The 16,652-nt window shown below is 40.6% G+C and overlaps 1 protein-coding gene across 1 annotated transcript in view; it reads left to right on the top strand.

Annotated features, from left to right (window-relative positions):
• The window catches only part of parvaa (parvin, alpha a), a 23,965-nt gene extending 7,615 nt beyond the window's left edge, over nucleotides 1–16,350 (top strand). The window contains exons 3-13 of the mRNA XM_083974310.1: nucleotides 569–639; nucleotides 1,037–1,139; nucleotides 1,424–1,564; nucleotides 7,210–7,325; nucleotides 7,483–7,541; nucleotides 9,679–9,698; nucleotides 9,824–9,885; nucleotides 10,679–10,747; nucleotides 10,887–10,988; nucleotides 14,126–14,198; nucleotides 15,383–16,350. Of these exons, the coding sequence (XP_083830436.1) occupies nucleotides 569–639; nucleotides 1,037–1,139; nucleotides 1,424–1,564; nucleotides 7,210–7,325; nucleotides 7,483–7,541; nucleotides 9,679–9,698; nucleotides 9,824–9,885; nucleotides 10,679–10,747; nucleotides 10,887–10,988; nucleotides 14,126–14,198; nucleotides 15,383–15,459 (893 nt within the window). The 3' untranslated portion in view covers nucleotides 15,460–16,350. The remainder of the gene's footprint in view (nucleotides 1–568; nucleotides 640–1,036; nucleotides 1,140–1,423; nucleotides 1,565–7,209; nucleotides 7,326–7,482; nucleotides 7,542–9,678; nucleotides 9,699–9,823; nucleotides 9,886–10,678; nucleotides 10,748–10,886; nucleotides 10,989–14,125; nucleotides 14,199–15,382) is intronic.
• Nucleotides 16,351–16,652: the final 302 nt, after the last annotated feature.

Raw genomic sequence — 16,652 nt, 5'->3', positions numbered from 1 at the left:
GAATTGAATTAAATCAATAAAGTCAGAACTGAATAACATTAAAAAAAAAATGCAAAATAAAAACAATTTCAGCTATGCACGTCACAAATCTAGTGTCAAAGTTGCCAAGTTGTCAACAGTGAAAAGGCAAAGCTCCTGTGAATCAGTCAGTGCAGTCGCAGCAGATCCATCCAATCGATCACACCACTACTAACATATAGACACAGAGGTAGAAATAATCTTGAAATGCTTAAATAAAAACAAAATAAAAAATTGAATATAAAAAAGGAGAAGTAGCATTTTTATTACCAAAATATTCTTATTTTGCATGCATGTATTTATTTATATGTTTACTTATTTATACATTACAGAAACCCTGCAGTTGTCATCCTAAGCAGCTCAATTCTGTCGGTCTAATTGAGTTGCTTACTGTGTAGAAAATTACCACAGTGCACCAGTTAGTTGTGTCACCATGGCTCTCTGGGACGTCATGGGAACCGTTTTTCTTTATGAAGATATTGCATGCTGTTTTTTTGCTTTTTGTTTTTTTTGTGCTTTAACATTTATCCTGTTTCCACTCGTCCATTAGAGGAGAATGAAGTTCGCACCATGGTGGACCCCAACTCCAAGAATGACCGCAAACTGCAGGAGCTCATGAAGGTAAAACTAAACTATCAGTGTTAGATACACATTGTTTCAGACTTATATATCACTGTGTTTTGTAATAACCAGCAGCAGAGGATGTAATTAAGTAAAGATTAAAAAAAAAAACACACACACAGTAATTAATGTTACAGAGTCATCTCCCTTTAGATTTTGATCAGAGCTCATCACACTGAACCTGAGGTGGTGGTGCGATGCTGTGACTTCATGCCTCAGGTCATTTGCAACACAGCAAAAGAAAACCTCTAAAGTGTTTTGTATATACAGCATTTCTCCAAATGTTCCTTCAAGGGCAACATGGTATAAAGCTTTGTACATGAAGCTCATAAGAAGAGATGGTGCATCACATTTCAGAGTGTGAGTCATGTCATGTGCCTGTTATTGTCCCACTCAGGTGTTGATCGACTGGATAAACGACGTCCTGGTGGGAGAGAGGATCATCGTGAAGGATCTGGCTGAAGATCTCTACGATGGACAGGTGCTGCAGAAACTGTTTGGTGAGGAATTGAACCTATGAACCTAAAACACAAATCATGTTACTGTATGATTACACCACATTGTAAAAGATTTATGAAAAACCATTTCTCCCTCCAGTTAGCTCCTCTTACTTAATTGAGACTCTTATTTTCAAAGTAAATATCAATGACCAAACAGCTGGAATATGTCTAATAATATGTGTTTGTTTTGTATGTGAGGTATGGTACTTAACCCACTTAACTCTTGAACGAAAAGTTGTCAATGCCCACTGATATTAATTAGTGTGTCTCCATCTGTGTTTCAGAGAAGCTGGAGGGTGAGAAGCTGAACGTGGCCGAGGTGACCCAGTCGGAGATCGCCCAGAAGCAGAAGCTGCAGACGGTTTTAGAGCGAATCAACGACTCGCTCAAACTCTCCACCAGGAACATCCGCTGGAACGTGGACTGTAAGAACCATCTTCTCATACGTCGCTCTGTGATCTGCACTCGTCACATAATGAGATGAAACAGCAAACTGCACACAGTTGATCCTCCCGTTACTTAGATTTGTTGAAATTGAAATTTGGAGATCTTTTAAGACGATGAACCTTCTGGCCCTCAGTCACTTAAAAGACTCAGTGAAACACAATATTCTGTTGAGTGACGCTTGTAGAGACAAGACACAACTGATCCCTGTGGGATGAACGAGCGCCTGCAGCCGCAAGACTAATTAACAGAAAAGGGGAAATAAATACAGAAGATAAAACTATATAAACAAACACTGAATCATAGGGATTATTATTAGCTTCAGATCTCTTTTGTGTTGCATGTGCACAAAAAAAGAGCATAATATTTGTACTTTTGTCATGTATCATTGATAGCAGATGCTTATTACAGGTTTTCAAGCAGCGAGTGTCTCACTGTGATCTGATCCTCTCAACGCCCCACAGGCTCGCTGAGCATCCAGATAGTCGTCCTCCACACTGATCGTCAGTGTTGTGCACGTAGTGACAGGATATTGGAGTGTGTTTTTTTTTTTTTTCTCTACGTGTGTTATAAGCATTTTGGTTTCCCAGTGTTTGTTGTTGGACGTCCTCCAGGCCACAGCTCAGGATACACTCTGGTATATTTGTACAAAGCAGAGATAAAAGAATATACCGCATAATCTGCAGGCAACACAACACTTTATTTTCTTTCAAAAAACTTGCATGGAGTGCTGCATGGGTATCAATTGTCTTTGTCTCTTGTCTCTACCTCTGGTGCTCTTCAGTGTGAGGATCCAAATACTGGGTGGTAGCGGGAACTGAGGCACTCAGAGTAGGAGAGTGATTTAAAAAGCCTTTATTACAGCATGGCCAAACAAATTAAAACCAAGCCAACGCGTTGCGGCCACAGGCCTTCATCAGGGCTGGTATAAAATGGCCGCCCATATGTAACCTGTATATATAGGGAGAGGTCACATGACTGGGCGGGCCCCATGGTAGAGGCACATGTGATGCCAATCAGCAGAATATAATATACATCCACATCCAATCAGACATGAGAGGAGAATAACACAAAATATACAAGCAATCAACAATAGAGAACATTTCAAACATTATAAATCATCAGGTTAATTAACATTATAAATCATCAGGTCAATTAACAGGGGTTTCTCATCCAGGAAGCTGAAGGAAGACACATATTAGGAGCTGGATCCTGCCTAGATCAAAGAAAAGGGGAGAAGTCAAGTTCACCATTTAGGCCTGGATACTGTGTAGCTTTCAGAGTATATATCCAAAAGGATTCCCTCTGTAAGAGCCTTTTTAACCTGTCTCCCCCCCTTACTGAACTGGCAATGTGCTCTATACCTGAGATCTTCAAGGTATTACAACTGTGGCTGGCCTCGTTACAGTGTAGAGCCATAGGATATTGGGGGTTACCTGTCCTAATGGCATGTTTATGCTCAGCTAGTCGTACCTTGAGTTTGCGCTTCGTTCTCCCAACATAAAACCGGCCACACGGGCAATGCCCGTGTGGGGGGGAGACAGGTTAAAAAGGCTCTTACAGAGGGAATCCTTTTGGATATATACTCTGAAAGCTACACAGTATCCAGGCCTAAATGGTGAACTTGACTTCTCCCCTTTTCTTTGATCTAGGCAGGATCCAGCTCCTAATATGTGTCTTCCTTCAGCTTCCTGGATGAGAAACCCCTGTTAATTGACCTGATGATTTATAATGTTAATTAACCTGATGATTTATAATGTTTGAAATGTTCTCTATTGTTGATTGCTTGTATATTTCGTGTTATTCTCCTCTCATGTCTGATTGGATGTGGATGTATATTATATTCTGCTGATTGGCATCACATGTGCCTCTACCATGGGGCCCGCCCAGTCATGTGACCTCTCCCTATATATACAGGTTACATATGGGCGGCCATTTTATACCAGCCCTGATGAAGGCCTGTGGCCGCAACGCGTTGGCTTGGTTTTAATTTGTTTGGCCATGCTGTAATAAAGGCTTTTTAAATCACTCTCCTACTCTGAGTGCCTCAGTTCCCGCTACCACTTTATTTTCTTTGTTGCTTTATTTCTGTGATTATTATTTAGATGTTGTGTGTGTATTGTTACAGTAAAGAAACAAAACTCTACCAGCTTGTATATCCAGGAGGTAACAGTCAGCAGGCATTGCTTGCCGTGTACAGGAAGTGTCGTGGACAGCAAGTCTCTGTGACGCCTGGAATCCACTGGCCCTTTTTGGGTTTTTTTTGTGCCAGCCGCAACTCTTTTCCCTACTTATTCATCATGCGTGTGGATTTATAAAAGTTGTAGGTAAACGAAACAAAGCTGTTCATATTTTCTTATGATTATGAAATATTTACACAGCTAACAGACAGGTCTTGAACAAAGTTCATTTTCTCCTGATGTGTCCATCTGACATTTTAGTGTCAAAATGTTCAGAAGAGATATGGCTTGTGAATAATGACTCCGATATTTACTAGAATCGACCATCATCTGTGTTCACGTTCACTTCTCCCATTGGAGTCAATAGACTCAAGACCACCGCTGGTCCCCTAAAGGGGGCGTCTTGGTTTCTAAACTGTCTTCGCCATTGCTTAAGTCCCTGCAAAGCATTTTGGGTAGGCAGATTCAACTTTATGCAAATTAATCTGTCAGACGCTAGGACGCTATCCAGTGGAGAGCAAGATGGAGAACAGCTCGGTGGAAGACTGTCGGTGTTTTATGGTGTTTATCCACTTTTCTTGCCTCTTCAGTAAACTTAGTTAGTTTAGTTTATATAATTGCAAGTACTTACAGTGAATAGTTATGCACCTTTTGGTCATTGCATAAAGATAACAGTAAAATAAGTTCCCAACTACCGATACGTCCTTTTTAGAAGAGCTGCCGCGTCCAGCAAGAAATCTCTGCGACATCTCACCAGTGGATCCAAGGCTTGAGAGCTGATATCAGCAGCAGCACTGGTCCAATCAAGTGCGGGGAACAGTTTGTTCATATTTCTAGTACTGAACAGTCTCTTCAGTGCTCACTCACTCACAGCTGCTGTAACTCACAGGGAGAAACATGTCTGTCGGTTTCTACCTGCTCAGCCTTGTCGCACAAAAGCTCGGCCGCATTCATATGGTTTCATATGGAGTTCAGAGTGATGATAGATCAACGTTGAGTAGACATGAGAAGGTGAAGGTCAGTGTAAACTTGCTGAACCCTCTCCTCTGGGTTCACATCAGACTCTAGAAAAAATACCAGAACAAAAGGTCGGTTCGATTATTTTTGACCAGCTCTCCTTGAGCCGTCATCCAGAGCCAGTGTGGATTAATAGAAATCTGTGGCCGTGATGATCACTGCTGATCAGAGTTCAGTATTTCTCTCCACATACAACACACTTTATTCTGTGAAAGTTTTGTAATGTGTATTTACTAGGGGTGCACCGATACAACTTTTTTTCCAAAACGAGTAGTGTATGAGTACTCACAGATACCGATACAGAGTACTTATGCCATTACACATAATGATTACTAACTTTAATAAATAACTTAGAATTTTTTTTTAATTTTTCCACAGATATCGTTTGTTATTTGAACAACATTCCTCAGTATGTTTTTCTTGTACATGAGTGACTGTCACAAGTTTCACTGCAGTGCAAACACAAATTTAACAACATTGTCATAGCCTGCTGACATTCAACATTAGTGCTTTTATAGACATGGCACTGCCACACATACTGTCTGAAATTTAACAGAACAAACGTGAACTCCTTATATTCTGCATCATGCTGAGATTTCAGATGTTTAATCAAAGAGCAACTATGCAAGTCCGGTCGCTTCTCTGCTGTTTTGCTATAGCCGTCGGCCTGGCCATGTGCATTTGTTTACAACGACATAACAACACACATACGATGTTGCGACGTTTATATTTGTGTACTTAACCGTCATGAACAAAAGATTATGGGTTAAGCAGTGCATTTGTGTCACGGTGCGCAGAGATGAGATATCGGTGGTAATTTTATGAGTACGAGTACCAATGCCCTGTATCGGACCGATACCCGATACCGGTATTAGTATCGGTGCATCCCTAGTTTTTACTGTAACTGACTCGCATCTTGCATTTACTGAATTGTTATTTTGCAGACAGAAGGATTAGTGATTTACCTGCGTCAGACTGGCTGAGTTTAGCTTCGGTGTTGGCCAGATAAGTGTCATTCCAGTACAGAAATATAAAATATCAGAGTGAAACCAACACTCTGAGTGTGAAAAAACCAATTTTTATGTCTTGTAAGTTGAGATGTGTGCGTCACACAGGCAGTGTTTCCTCTGCAACCTCAAAGTGAGCTTCAAAATGAAATGAAAACCAAGACTTTCTGCCACCGCCGCCACTGCTGCACACATGTGATGCATCCAACGTGTTCCTGAGATATACCGCTACTATAAGGCAGGAGGAAACACATGTGAGGTCTGAGGTGAAAGCTACAGGGCAGCTTCACTGAGACACGGAGAGAAAAAGCTTTAAGATGAGGAACAGCATTGATTTCTTTCATGAGAGTGGATGACTACAGAAAGGCCATATCAAATAAATACAAACCAAATAATGTGACGTTCTTGAATTTTTTTGTCCATGAAAAGCTATTTTATGTGTGAGATGTCTTCAGAAATGCTAAAAGAGCACAGTGAATAACCTGGAATGTGATTGATTTTGATGTCCATTTATTTGAGGAGCTTTCATTTAATCAATTCACTTTTGTTTCCCCACCGACTTTCATCCCCCCTCCATTCAGACAGCGTAGAAAAACAACTCGTTGCTTGTTGTGTACATAACGTGTGTGAATCCTCTTCTTCTGCACCGAGGATCAAACAGGTTTTATGAAGGTCGGGCCGTACGCTTTGCACGCCGTCATTCGCCATCACCACGGTGCATAATCAAAGGCTTGCTTTAGGCACTTAATTGATCCTGATTGTTTAGTGTATCCAACGGTAAATCCTGTTTTGTGCGCTTGACTAAAGACGCGTCGCTGAGTGCTGAGTCTGAATGAGCGGTGCACACACGATTTAAAGCTATTTCTTTTTGTAATTGCACTCCGTAACAACTTTTTCGGCATCTTGTGTTTTCATATTTACCATTAAAGGTTTCCTGACCTTGTCTCATAAAACTTTTAATTCTAAATTCCAGGACAGATGGAAAGATAATAGAAAATATGTAGCTTGTTATTTAGCAATCTAAAAGCCTGGAGTGAGGTATTTACTTCTTTAAAGAAAAGATATGAAACACAGAAATTAGAAAAATGCTGCGAGTGAATAACATGTCTACACATTAAAAACAGATGAAAGCAACTTTACTTTTTGTTTGTTCAGAAAATGTTGGAGACATTTAAGGTTTTATTGTCGGGCTAAATCAGTAGCACAAGACGTCAATAACACTGCACAAAGAGCCTGCGAGACAAAGGTTAAAGAGGCAATAAAGAAAATAGATTTAAATATCAGAAACTATGAGATAATAAAGTAAAAGGCCGGAGTTGCATTATTTATTAATTGTTCCATTTCTAATAGTTTATTTATTCATATTTTATTGGTTATTGACACTTTTCTGTCTCCTCTCCGTCTTCTTTTCCTCCACGCCAGCCGTTCACGCCAAGAGTATAGTCGCCATCCTGCACCTGCTGGTGGCGCTGTCGCAACACTTCAGAGCACCAATCAGATTGCCCGACCACGTCTCCATCCAAGTGGTCGTCGTCCAGGTGCGTGTGACGAAGTGTTTTATTGTGAATCTTGGTTTTATAACTTCATCTTTGACTATTTTTTTGTTCTTTCTCTTCATCCGTCACCAGCTGATCTGTTCTCAGGCGTATCGACTCACTCAGTTACACACTTACCGTCCTTCTCTATGTGTTTCAGAAAAGAGAGGGCATCCTTCAGTCCAGACAAATTCAGGAGGAAATCACAGGCAACACAGAGTGAGTACTGACTGTCCCCTCGGCCCTCTCACTCATTCTTACCCCACGAGATGTAAAGCTAATGGACGTTATTATTATTACTGATGAAAATAATAGAGAGAAGACTCACTGACTTTAGAGTTGTTGCCTCTGGATCATGGGCCCGCTTGCGAAAGTCAATGACCATGTCTTTTAGTTTTAGCAATGTTCATCTGGAGGAAAGACTTTTCACACCAGTCAAGGAAATCATTGACAACAGGGCCGTGGCTCGTCTCATTGTCCTAATGATAATAACGGTGTCATCTGCATACTTTAAAATGGTTTATCCTCTCCGTTGCTACGACTCATATTAGTACTATAGAGCAGTGGTTCTCAACGTGGGGTCCGGGGACCCCCAGGGGTCCTTGAGAGGGTTCAAGGGGGTCCCCAACTTTTTCTTGAAATTTTAAATTTTTTTCTAGAATTGTTAAACTTTTTTCTTTCTTTTTTTTAAGAATTATTTTTTTATTTGTAGACATTTTACCATTTTTTTGTAGATTTAGTTTTTTAACTTCTTTTTTTTTTTTTTTAGAAAATTTTACCCCTTTTTTTTTTTAGAATTTTACCACTTCTTTCTAGAAATGTTTTTGGAGAAATTTTACCACTTCTTTTTTTTTTCCAGAAATGTCTCTATAATATTTCCAAAAATTCACACCATTTGCCCAAATTTGAATGTACAAAACTTTATTCAGTCTCGGAACAAATATTTGTGTATTTCTGGTGTTTGCTTCAAAATTTTGTCCAATGGGGGTCCGTGGTCTAATTTGTGTCAATTTAGGGGTCCTTGATGTAAAAAAGTTTGAGAACCACTGCTATAGAGGATGAACAAGAGAGGAGAAAGCACACATCCTTGCAGGGAGCCAGTGGAGGAAGAAACCTGATCGGAGAGAACTCCATTCACTGTCCTATTTGTTAAAAAGGATGTTTTTTTTTTTCCGCATTTCAGATTTTTAAGCACATGTTTGTTTGGGTCTTTTTGAAGTTTCAGTTCTGTAAAATAAAAAAAAAACTCCAAAATCTTCTCTCTATAAAACGGTGCTTCGTGTAGTCGGCGCCATGGCAAACAGGCAGCCATTGTATTTCAAGAAGAGATGTGATGGCACCCTCAGCTGAAGAATTAGACAATTTAAATCACACACACACACACTCACTCACTCTGACACACACACCTCTTCTTCTCCTTTGTGGCTGTGAGGCTGTCCTGCAGCCTGACAGCAGCAACGAGGGAGATAACAGCAGGCCAGCACACACGAGCACACACATTTTGTCATGGTAGATAGATACACCATTAATAACACACACACACACACACACACACACACACACACACACACACACACACACACACACACACACACACACAAGCTCAGATACACTCACATGGTCACAGTGAAAATACGGTTATTACCACCAGGACCATTGCCCAGACTTGCCTGCCTTTGCCATCGCAGATTACACCATGAATGTGTGTGTGAGTGTTTCTCTTTGTGTGTGTGTGTGTGTGTGTGTGTGTGTGTGCCATTTCTTGCTGGCCTGCCCACTGCGATATCGCTTCCTCTGGGACACACGCACTGCAGCGTCCTCTAAACCCCCCCCCCCCCCCCCCCCCCCAAAAAAAAAAACCATCCACCTGACCCGGTCCAAACGCTAACGCTGTAATAACAGAGGCTCCTTCCATTCCCATAGAAAACCACCAACACGCACCGTCAGGCACGTCTTCATTCATTGTATTAATACCCAGCAGTGTGTGTTGTGTTGTGTGTGATGGGGGGGATTACTGCATTGTGCTATAGTATGTGGTCATTGTGACCGTCCCCCACTGATGATACCCAGGTTATTTGAATACCCGCGGCGGTGTTACCTGTGTTTACTGTTAATCAAATTACACCCTCGCTGCGTTATTGTATTGTCATTCATTTCTCATAACATAATCCCTCCATTCTCTACATTCCTCTGTGATTGACTTGGACTGACACACTCGTCTGTTATTTATGTCTCTTGTTTTCTATGAATAATCTACTGTGAAATTGTCAATGAGGAGAAAATGGCCTCTGAGTTGATGACGAGTCCCGTCTCCTCTGTTTTGACTAATTTCTCTTTGCTCTCCTTCTTTTCAAAGGGCTTTCTCTGGCAGACATGGTATGTTCCCTTTTCTTTCTTTTTTATGCTTCTGTTTTGAGGAATTTTTTCACATTTCCTTCCTTGTCCCATCTTTTCTCATTTTTTCCCACCAATCACTGATCTGTTTGGTTTATTCTCCACAGAGCGCGACGCGTTCGACACCCTGTTTGACCACGCTCCAGACAAGCTGAATGTTGTCAAAAAGGTACTGGAGCTTTGCAGCGGCACGACAAATCAATCAGCCACTTCTGGCACCGTACAAACACGACGATATGACTCACAATGTTCTCTTTTTGTCATAAAACTTCCAGAAATCCTGGAAAATAAAGTGTGTCCAAGCAAATTTCCGTCGGTAGAATTTCATGATATGAGACATAGAAGAATAAATAATATTTCATTGAAAACAAGAAATTAATTGACTAAACTTATGTATCTGTCACAACATTTATGAAGGAGTATTAGGGCCAGCCCTCCCCCCCAAAAAAAAGCCAGGCGAAAAAAAAAATAAAAAAAATTCGGCACAAGAAAAAAATTAAAAATCAGGAAGAAAAAAAAATCTGGCACAAGAAAAAAAAAATCAGGGGAAGAAAAAATAATCCAGCTATTTCATTTTGTACGATTGCGGCCACGTCCTCCAAGTTTGTGTGGTTTATCCTCCTAAACAATCCAAGTTTCCGACACAGTCTCTTCAACGTCCTTATACTTGACATATATATACATATACATGACCACACCGTGTTTATGAGCCCGAGAAAGAACCTCCTTATTACTGAGGCCGATTCTGAAGTAGCCTACAGCTTAATCAAGGCAACTGTAGAGGCAGCCATGGCCACCGACTATAGTAGTTTGATATATTCTGAATTTATTTAAAAAAAAACATTGCTTTATATTTTTTTTATTATTTGTGTATTAGTGTGTGTATCTTTGTGTAAGTGTACATTACCTGTTGTGTTTGGGAGTCACCAGCTTCTGTGTTTCTGTTTTCATTGTTTTCTCAGACATTGATCACATTTGTGAACAAACACCTGAACAAGCTCAACCTGGAGGTGTCTGAGCTGGACACACAGGTACGACACACACACACACACACACACACACACACACACACACACACACACACACACACACACACACACACACACACACACAGACAGCTGTACACGGTCAGAGTTGTTGTGTTGACCTGAGTGTGTTGCCGTGTGTCAGTTTGCAGACGGTGTGTACCTGGTGCTGCTGATGGGGCTGCTGGAAGGATACTTTGTGCCGCTCTACAACTTTTTCCTCACACCAGAAAACTTTGACCAAAAGGTAAAGTTTGATTCTTTCATACTTTTTTATCAAAGGTTAAAGGATGTGATCTCTAGTGATGCTAGATGATTGAAAACGTGATTGGTAGATGAGAACTAATACCTCTAATCACCGATCACCTGTGGTTAAAGCTTTGGTGTGTGTGTCTGTGTCTGTGAGACTGAATGAATGAATGAATGGATGAACACCGTCTATAATGCATTTGATGAACTGTCTGATAGATGATCATATCAGCAGCAAAACAAACAAAGGTACAAAGCAGGGCTCCAGACTTACTTTTTTGACCACCGTCCCGAAATCGTCCCCATGTACAATTTGAACCGTGACCGTCGCAAAATGAACGTATATCGTCCCAAAAAATTTTATGTCCCGATTCTTTATCAGGCTTTGTCATCTACAATTATTGCCATAAAAACGCCTATTAAGAGGATTAGAAGATAAATAACCTAATTGTATTTTTATTTAATACAATTTATTTTTAACAGCATACAAGAAAAAACTCAAACACACAATCACAAAATACTATGGTCAAAACAAACGAGAGAGAGTGAGAGAGAGCGAGCTCAGAAGTCCGGCCGGCCCGAACAAAATGAACAGACGCGGGTTAGGGTTGGTTTTAATTTTCATCAGGAATGAAGCAGCTTAGAAAGAGCTCAAACAGGCGATCGTGGGCTTTGAGAGGTTTTGTTCATTCACAAGAACTTTTAGAAAATAGAAACAGACCCGACTTCTAACCGAGACCTCTTGAGGCTCCATTTACACATTCAGCACTTTCAGACCAGCTGCAGTTTCTACTTTCTTCATCTAAAGTAAACACCTTCAAATTAAAGTTGAAAGTCGCCGTTGCAGTTGCAGCAACTGAGATGACGGCCTGTAGTTTTCAGGAGCTCCGCCACATTGGTGCATTTTGCTCTTTTCTTTTCTTTTCGAGGTCTGTGTGAAACAGGACAGCAGCTCGTCTCTGGTCTTGACCTACAGTTGAAGACACACACTCCTAAATCAATACTCGCCCATTTCTGAGGAGCCGCGGCCTCATGCTCTTACGCAGCCAGGACTCTCTCTCTCTCTCTCTCTCCTCTCAATAGCCTGATAAATGCCATCCGTTCTCCCCAGAGCCCATTCAGTGCGGAGCCATCTCTCCTCTCCATTGGCCTCTGTCGTTGTCGTGCGCTATTCTGAACAGGCAATCTGCGGAGACACCACAGTAGCCTTTTGTTTGGGTCTTGGCCAGCAGCCGCTGCCAAGCTGCAGAAGAGCAGAATGGGCATCACTGCTACAATGTACACAACTACACACACAAATAATACACACACACATAATATACACACGCACACACACATACAGAGACTCCTGGCCCGGAAGAACAGGCACCAGCCCCACAGCATCTGTAATCTCCTATTGCACAGGGAAACGCTGAAGTGGCTTAGGGGCTCAGCTCTATTACTCTGTGTGTGTGTGAGAGAGAGAGAGAAAGAGTGTGTGTGTGTGAGAGAGAGAGAGAAAGAGTGTGTGTGTGAGAGAGAGAGAAAGAGTGTGTGTGTGTGTGTGTGTGTTCGAGGGCCTGGAGGCCTATCGATGATACACCAGGGGCCGGCTGTGAAAAGAAAAGTAGCATGAGGCATCAAGAAATCACTCCTGCCTCTGCTCGGTACATCTCTACTTAAGGCTCATTCTTCTTCCTCTTCTCCTTCTTCTTGTTCTTCTTCTCCTTCCTGTCTTGTTTGACTCTATTAGACGGCTGAGGTCATGCTTATCACACAATAAGCCCTTGTTGGGCAAAGCTTTTAGTACTTCACAGCGGGGCGAGCACACACACGCGCACAGATACAATGGGCTGAGTACCGCACAAAAAAAAGAAAGAAAGAAAGAAAGAAAGAAAAAGTCTTTCAGTGATTTCGCCCTCTTGTTTTTTCCTCCACAGAGACGGAGAAACAAGACTCGATGGTCCATGTATTTGGAAAAGCCAGTCGCTGCATTTTCACATCATTATCAGTTTCTTAGAAAATCCACCACATAATATGTCTCTCTATTCCACCTGCATTAAAGGGATAGTCCAACATTTTTGGCAAATTGGCCCATTGCCATAATCCCTATAGCCATAGCAGTAGGTTCGTTACCTTTAATTGTCGGTGCAAGCTATTTTTAGAACGGTGGAGCAGAGCAGCGAGCTGCTCAGAGCTACGCTACGGAGGCTAATGGGATTTCTTGGTTTCCCTCATCAAACTCATCAAATACACAATCCAACAACTCCAAAACGCTCTGGTGGACAAGTTATGACCTGCAAATTTAACACACTATATATACTATGAGATAATAACAGAACGTTACGAGACAGATTTGTTTTAGAGGTAAATGCAGAGGCTGCTTGCTGAAAAACTGTCCCTGACAGGAACGCGCATCAGCGGTTTTGCATGAATTTACCTCTAAAACAACTCTGTCTCGTAACGTTCTGTTATTATCTCATAGCGTGGTGAATTTGCAGGTCACAACTTGTCCACCAGAGCGTTGTGGAGTTGTTGGATTGTGTATTTGATGAGTTTAATGAGGGAAACCAAGAAATCCCATTAGCCTCCGTAGCGTAGCTCTGAGCAGCTTGCGGCTCTGCTCCGCCGTTCTAAAAATAGCTTGCACCGACAATTAAAGGTAACGACTATAGGGATTATGGCAATGGGCCAATTTGCCAAAATGTTGAACTATCCCTTTAAATACAGCAACATGATCATAAGCACTCCTCTCCAGTCCTCTCTGTCCGTTCAGCTCTGTACATTCAGTCACATTGTTGTGTAAGTGTCACCTCCTTGGAGTCGGGAGGTTTCTGAGTGACACCGGTGACATGAGTCGGTTGATGAATGAGGCCGCGGCGACGCAGCGTGTTTGTGCAGCTGCTGGAGGCTTATGGTCTTACAGCACAGTGCCGCGTTGTGTTTGTCCAACACAGGAAGCTGCGGTAACAACGACTGAATCAACCTGCACTGGACTGTGGGATTAAGCAACCAGTTCTCTATGGGCTCTTATCAACTAAAATGTGTGTGTGGTGGTGGTTTGTGGTGGTGTGTGGTTTGTGTTTGCCCACATGTGTCTGTATGTGTGAAGTTGAGGCTGCGAGTGTCCTAACAGACTCGTCCCTCTCTGTCCAGGTCCACAACGTGTCCTTCTCCTTTGAGCTGATGCAGGACGGAGGTCTGGAGAGACCAAAGCCCCGACCAGAGGGTGAGACACATTTAACACGTTTACACTTTGTACAGTAGGTTGTTGGTGAGTAGTGATGGACAGTGACATGTACAGTGTTCAGTCATCTGGGAAACTAAAATAACTAAAATACACAAAGCAAAGAATAATTTACTCCCTAACAATATTCAAAAAATGTTTAAGGAAAGAGAGGGGAGATAATGAGGGGAAACTTAACTTAAAACAACCAATTATAAATACTACATTATAAATTATGTGTATCTGTGGAATAGCCTGCCAGAGGATCTCAAATTAAAACATAGTATGATATAGAAAGCGATTAACAGGATTGATCATTTGGGATTTGACTGAAACTTTAATGCTGTTTATTTATTTGGGCTTCATCTGTTGACTACAAGATTTCTGCTACTTTCTGTTACAATGAAACAATAAAGAGCTCAACGGGTTTAACTGAAGAATTAAAGGGTAGGCAAGCACCTGCACCTTTTTGATCTATGTAACATTTATGAATTAAGTTTGAGTTAATGGATGCATTACTGAATGTTTTTTGATTGTTTGATGCCTGGCTGTAGCAATTTGTGCACAAGATCGAATAAACTACTACAAGTACAACTTTTTTTTTAACACATCATTTTATTTGAGAAAATGAGCAGTAATCTCAAATGTTCAACAAACATAATTTTTCTCATTATCTCCTACAATAAATAAAAGACTCACTGGGAGGCTTGACATGTCAGTTTCCAATCCACTGATCCTCATCTCCATTACAGCAAATAAACAGCTTTAATTACATGTATCATTATAACAAAAGGACGAAGAGGAAGAAGTAAATGATGGATAAAGACAGACGAGCCGGAGATGGAGATGTATGTGATGTAGACTGAGGAAGAATCAGGAATAATTGAATAAATATATATTAGAGAGTGTGTGAAGATTGTTAACAATTTAGAGCCATGAGGAGAAGAGATGGATGGATGGACGAGTGACACAGAAAGGAGGGGAGATAAAATAATAATGGTGATAAATGTTTTTCACTGTCACGATTTTCTTTCCTCTTTTATTTATTTCTTATTTGACATCTTTATCATGATTATTGATAGTATTTCCTTCTTTTCTGGTTTTATCTATTCGTTGTATCCAGTAAGACTTTTTCTTACTTGACCAAAAGTGTTGAGTTTGTTTGTTTTTTTCTTCTCTTTTTTCAGACATCGTGAACTGTGACCTCAAATCGACACTACGCGTCCTCTACAACCTCTTCACCAGGTACAGAAACGTAGACTGAGCTTCACACGTAGAGAGAGGGATAGAGAGAGAGAAACACTTTTTACCATGGACCACGAGCTTAAAATGAATAATACTGTAAGTTTTTCCTTTTGATTTGTTGTAGAAATCCGTTTTTATCTGAATGCATGCGTCACATTTTGTATCCGTTGAACAATGAACCACATAAATCTGTTTGTGTTTTTTTTTAATTCCTGCAAACACATTAAGCTTTGTATTGTAAACATGGCTCTGCTCTCCAGTCCTGCAGACACCTATGAACTAAAGAGGCCAACATTAAAGTCATGTAGTTAACTCTATGATGATTTTTGTCACCATTTAACACTACGGAGAGATTTTAGATGAACAACTTGTATCTTTTTACTTCAGAGACAAAATTGTTCACCTGTATTTATTTTCCATTTTCATACTTGTTCCCTCTCTGCTTTTGTTTAATGTCTTTCATAAGTGCCTCTATTTGAACATGTGATCACCGTCAGCAGTCACAGTCTTAACGCTCCTCTAGATTTACCTTTTACGTGGAGGATATTGAAATTTATAAATATATAAATATTTGACCAAAGTTCTGTCGCTGTAGGACGTTAGAAAGGCTTTTTTATATTTTAATGTGTATCTTATTTTTTTAATAAAGATACATTAGCATTGTATAATCACTGCTGTTTGTGCCATAACACATGATATATGTATATATAAATATATACAGTATACGTATATACATCATATTTTTAGTACTCCCTCCTCGCTGAATGACAAATGAATATTTTTAATGTTTTTGGACAACAAATTGTACGTTGTGTTGTAGTTTCAATGCGCACTCACTTCTTCTTCCGAGGATAAACACACTCTATCATGTATCTATTTATGTTTTAATGCATTACATTCAATAAACTGTTCAGTCCCTGAATGTGGCTGCATTTTTTTTCCGCCTCTCAAAGGAAGTGAAGAGGAATCAGTTTTTTTTTTTTCACTTTTTATTCCAACAAAACAAAATTTCAGGTCAGATTGGTTCCGGTTTTTCCGACACAAAACACAAGTGAGATTTTTTTTTTTTTTGTCGGAGTGAGACGCTGAGTGAAAGCTTTCTGATTTGGACGATGACCCCAGCACAAATAGATCGGACAGTTACCAAATGGATGAAAATGTTTGTTTGTTGGTTCGTTTTTTTTCCCTCACACATTCCACAATAGCTTCTGA

The sequence above is a fragment of the Trachurus trachurus genome, assembly GCF_905171665.1.
Source record: "Trachurus trachurus genome assembly, chromosome: 6".
NCBI classification, from domain to species: Eukaryota; Metazoa; Chordata; class Actinopteri; order Carangiformes; family Carangidae; genus Trachurus; species Trachurus trachurus.
This window is presented reverse-complemented; position numbering and strand designations above follow the sequence as displayed.